The sequence below is a fragment of the Primulina tabacum genome, chromosome 9 (assembly GCF_025594145.1).
Source record: "Primulina tabacum isolate GXHZ01 chromosome 9, ASM2559414v2, whole genome shotgun sequence".
Classification (NCBI taxonomy): domain Eukaryota; kingdom Viridiplantae; phylum Streptophyta; class Magnoliopsida; order Lamiales; family Gesneriaceae; genus Primulina; species Primulina tabacum.
The window spans coordinates 31,334,473-31,340,198 of NC_134558.1; the positions used below are offsets into that span (position 1 = coordinate 31,334,473).

At 35.2% G+C, this 5,726-nt stretch overlaps 1 protein-coding gene across 1 annotated transcript; it reads right to left on the reverse strand.

The window, feature by feature from the left end:
• Positions 1–3,503: 3,503 nt before the first annotated feature.
• Positions 3,504–5,336, reverse strand: LOC142555207 (protein LATERAL ROOT PRIMORDIUM 1-like; the record flags this gene model as incomplete). The annotated part of the gene is made up of 2 exons (XM_075665958.1): positions 3,504–3,926; positions 4,370–5,336. Coding segments are annotated over 2 exons (1,293 nt in total), but the record flags the coding sequence as incomplete, so codon positions are not given.
• Positions 5,337–5,726: the final 390 nt, after the last annotated feature.

Sequence of the window (5,726 nt, forward strand, 5' to 3'; positions counted from 1 at the left end):
TCTTTAAATATATAATTTACTTTTTAATTAATTTAATGAAAATTTAAATGTATAATTCATATTTATTAAGCTTGTTTAGGCTCGATAAAGGCTTGAATAAGCTCGTGAGCCATGCATATATTCGTTAAATAAAGCTCGAGCTCGGTTCGATTATAAACGAACCAAGCTCAAACATTCAAGAGTTCGGCTCGGCTCGACTCGACTAGATTACATCCCTATTTATAGTGACAATAACAAATGTAAGAATATTTGGGTTGGAATAAATATTGGAGGAGGGAAAAATAGATAAAATAAATGTGAAAATAAAAAAAACATATTAGATTAGTTATCTTGACATTTTTAATTGATATCATTTTTTATATGGAGGGAAACAATTATTTTTCCATCTTCCAATATTTATCCAACCCAAATATTCTCACATTTATTTATAGTGACAAATTTTAGTTTTTTAATGATTTTTTACTATGTGGGAAAAAAATTGTTTCCCTCCATATAAAAAATGACATCAATTAAAAATGTCAGGATAACTAATCTAATATGTTTTTTATTTTACACATTATTAATATTTTACAAGTAGTCACTATTAAGTATTTTTAACAACATTTAATTAAAAGTGTCTATAAAAAAGTGTCACAATAGCCATTTATTGTTGCAGTGTCATATTCTGCTTCAGCTGTAGATATAGCAATCGATGTTTTCTTTTCGCTCAACCAATATATCAGTATGTTTCCCAAGAATTGACATGATCTGCTGGTGCTCTTTCTATCAATCTTGCAACGTACATAATCAGCATCTGAATAGTCAATATGGTAACAACTTGAGTTTTTGGGATACCAAAGACCCTACACATAAATGAAGTACCATTAATATATTTAAGAACATGTTTGGTTGTAGTACAAACATGATATCTAGCCAGATGGCGATGAGATATAGAAGTAATCCTATTAAGCATGTGTATATTGTGATGCCTACTGGTATTCCCTCTTCATATTTTTCTAGCTTCATTGATGTACACATTGGGGTAGTGACAACTGCACAATTATCCATGTCAATATTTTGAGTAGATCTCTTGTATATTTGATCTGGCTGATGAAGATGTCATTTTCGAGCTGTTTGGCTTTCAACCTGAGGAAAAATGTGAGTTCTCCCATCATGCTCATCTCAAACTTTTCTTGCATCATTTTGGAAAACCTCATAGAGTTTTGGATTAGTTGAACCAAAAATTATGTCATACACATATATTTGAACAAGTAAAGCATGATCATTCTTAACAAATTTGAATAGGGTTTTATCAACTTTTCCAATCACAAAGTCATGGTCAAACAAGAATTTAGATAATATGTCATACCATGCACGAGGAAATTGTTTTAAACCATAATGCCTTATCAAGTTTATAAATATAATTTGGATGAATATGACTAATAAATCCAAAAGGTTGTTCAACATTAACTTCTTCATTTGATAGATCGTTAACAAATGCTGACTTAACATCCATTTGGTAAACCTTAAAATTCTTTCAAGCCAACATAAGCAAGAAATATTCTTAAAGCCTCAAGTCAAGTCACATGAACAAATGATTCATCAAATTCTATTCATTTTCTTCATGTATATATCTTTATGCAAGTAATCTTGCTTTTCTTACTATTGATCTACTATCATCTATTTGATTCTTAAATACCCATCTAATTCCGATAATATGTTCATTAGACGGTCAGGGAACTAGGTGCCAAAAACCTTGTTCCTCTCGAATTGATTAAGTTCTTCCTGTATTGTATCTATTCAGTTTGAATCTCCTAAGACTTCATTTATTTTCTTAGGTTTAAGTTGGGATATAAAGGTAGCACGCATGAACTCATCTATCATTTGTTTTCTAGTTTTAAGACAAGCGGTTGAGTTATCGATTATCAGCTCAAGTGAATGATTCTTATTCTACTAGAGATTTGGTCCAAATGGATTTGGGCCTGGTAGTTGAACAATTTGATCTTCATTTGTTTCAGCATCATCCTCGATTTGATGAAATTCTGGATGTTGAATGTTCAACGGTTTGATTTGTTCACCTTCTTGATTTTGAACAGCTTCCGCATTGATGGATGGACTTCCTTCCGACGTTCAATAAACCGTTATTTCAGTTATCTAATTATAAACACACACACACTTACTTTATTTAACCAACAGTTAAAAATTCAAAATAAATAAATAACATTAACATATCATAGATGTTAATGATTAAAATTATATTTTCCACATTCTCTAGTAATTATAATAACTGAAAAAAAATACACGTATCATGAAATTTTTAATTATTATTTAATATTTCATTTTTAAGCAGATTTTAATTTAAATAATTTCAGAGCAAGATAATTATTGAAGAAAGTAATTCGGCCGTAATAGTATGTGTCGAATGGAATAAATCTTATAAATTCCATTATTAATTAAAAATATAAGAATATATTGTGCAACAAACTATAATTATTATTACATGTTTAATGGAATTCAGTAGGAATAAATAAACAAAGCATTTAAAATATTATCATTAGGCCTCGCAGTAACAAATTTGAAATATAAATTAAAGAATTTCCAATATCCAAAATCATTCAAACCAGCGTCATAAATTTCGACAATTGATCAAATCATTCTATCCAAACACCTAGGGATGCAATCGAGTCGAGCCGAGCCGAACTCTTGAATGTTTGAGCTTGGTTCGTTTATAATCGAGCCGGGCTCGAGCTTTATTTAACGAATATATGCATGGCTCACGAGCTTATTCAAGCCTTTATCGAGCCTAAACAAGCTTAATAAATATGAATTATACATTTAAATTTTCATTAAATTAATTAAAAAGTAAATTATATATTTAAAGAAAAATATATTATTCTTATTAAAATTTGTAAATTTATTATAATAAATAAATTTAATAGATTTTTCTATATATTTCATAAATAATATGCAAAATCAATAAATCAAATATCAAAAATATTATTTTTTCATTTAAAAGATTACTCATGAACTTACCAACGAACATGTTCACGAGCTAACGAGCCGAATACTGTAAAGCTTGAGTTTGATTTGTTTATCTTAACGAGCCTCATTAAACGAGCTTTTATCGAATCGAGCTTCGAATAGCTGAACGGTTTGGATTTGTTTACATCCCTACCAAACACATATGTATCATCGTAAATAAAGAAAATATACCCAAGATCGATTCAAAAGTTATTATCGTCTTCACTTCATAAATAATTTTCATACATGATGGATAAGAGTAAAAATATACAACAATTATGGCCAAGGATCCCTCGACCTAGTAGTAATCTTAGGTTCAAATCCCATGGGTTGTGTGTGATGTTTAGTTGGTTAGGTTTAGGTAAATCTCCCGTCGTCGTCGTTACCTGTCGTCGTTGTATATATATATATATATACCCCCACACAACAATACTCAAAAACACTAACACCCTAACTTCTACTCCTTCTATGTAGAATTTTGTACCCTCGAGATGTATAGAGAAAATATAAAGAGAGAAGCAATCTTATTGAGGTAAATAATAAGGGTTCAAAAATTTTATTACCAAATTGACATCAAATAGTACATACATATTTAGAAAATCAATTTATGATGTTACCATAACTTGTTCCCCCAAGCAACCCTCTACCAGTGGAAGCAACTACATCAGATGGATCAAGAATTGAAGCCCCATTTCTTCCGCCGCTGCCGCCACCGATGCCGCCACCCGAATGGAGCTCCGAGATGTTGGAGAAACCATATTCTCTTCCCTGATCATATAGAAAACCTTTAAAAACGCGGCCGCCAATTCTTACAACAGCCTGATATGCAAACTCATCTTCCCCGTCGTCAAGTGCAGTCACTCTCACGCACTTGAACACTGCCGGGGCGCGCACTTGGCCAGGCAACGGGCCTTTGAAACTTGCATCTATATAGAATATATAAGATGTGGGATTCATCAAGATTTATGTTATTCCACAAAGGTAAAGACTAAAATGTCTGAAAATCGTATAACTCATAAATCAACTGAATATATTTGAAAATATCAAAAATAAGAAGATTATAGATAACTATTAAGAACTCATTATGAGTCACATAGTCAAAAACAATTAGGATCATATACATATAACGAGTGTTTCAGAACCACAGCAAATATTAAGTCTAAAATCATCATCATCGTATATTTATATAAAAAAAATATATATGACACAGAATATATGGTGGAGTTCATGATTATATCATACATGTGTAATATAAAATCTAACTATGTAGTAAATAATAAGATCACAATAAGTAAAATGAAAATTAGAAATAACCTAAAAATGATGAAATTTAAGAGTTTATATTTCTTGAGGCATAATGTAAATGTACCTTGATGGCTAGAACTGGTGTCGAAGCTTCTTGGAGGGGAGGTGTTGGAAGTTGTGGTAGGGGATCCGGTGGTTGTTGTCTGAGAAGCACCGCCGCCGAGTCTAGGTTTCTTGACACCAGAAGTAGACTGCGAAGATTTAGCTGTGGCCGTGAGTTTCCGCTCGCGGCGGCACACCGCCGGAACCCAAGTGCTCTTTACATGCGTGGCGCAATCGTAACCTCTACTTTTACAACAAGACCTACATCTCCGGTAGGTGCAATCTTTCTTGGCTTGGTTTCCACAGTCTTGACAGGAAGTGGCTCCAAATAAAGAAGGCCCTCCGATATTTCCACCGCTACTGCTTCCACTTTGAAGCATCTTCGTGTGATCAAAATTCATGGGTTTCTTCATGTGGGAAGAAGGATTATGTTCCTGTTGTTGTTGCAACAGCTGAATCCCGCCGCCGCCGCGGTTGCACGAGGTGCGTAGCGTGGTTTCATCAGCTGCGAAGGTAGTCCGTGGCGCTAGACGAGGGGTGGCTGCGAGAAGAGGGATCACTCCAACCCCAACACCAGCGGAGTTGGAGGAAGTGAGGGTGTTAGAGTCGAAGTTGATGGTGGCCCCGCCAGCAGCCTCCCGGTAGTGCTGGTTGTGAAACGACGAGGCAGGCGCAACGAAGAAGAGTTCAGGGGGAATCCCGCTGTTGATATATCTCCCGGCTGAGGCGGCGTTCGCGGATGCCCACAGACTACCGCTGCTATTGATGGCGCTGGAGCCAACAGCGGCAGAGGCGGGGCCTGCATTGAAGCCCAACGAGAGGTCCCCCACGGCGGAGGAAGATGAAGCCACCCACTCTGCAAAAGCGCCGGAATCCGAAGGCTGCAGCCTCCTACTAGTAGCCACAACTGTAGGTTCTTCTCTACAAACCACAAAATTAAATGCACACAACAAAAAAGCACCACAAATTTTCCTCTCCGCACGTCTCCATCAAAGCACTGCAAGAAAAACCTAATCTTTTCCGAATCTTAAGAAGAATTTAACAAGCCTCGTTTATCTTACACTGGAAAAAGAAGTGGGGTCTCTGCAATTCTTTCAGCAGTAAATCATATCTTAATGAACCAAGGAACACTGATATAGATCAAAAGCCAGCAATTGCTGCTTCTGAAGGGACGGCGGATTCTTCTTCCCTCTGCCTACTGCTGAGCTGAGCTTCTTCTACTCCATATTTACCATAAACATCAAATCTCTACCACCTTTTGGTGCAAAAAGCTTCTCTGCAAGAACTTGTATACGCTCAGAAAAGCAGACGCACACAGAGAAATATTTTCAAACAATTAATTAATTAACAACCCTTGATTTGTGAAGGAATAGGGAAGG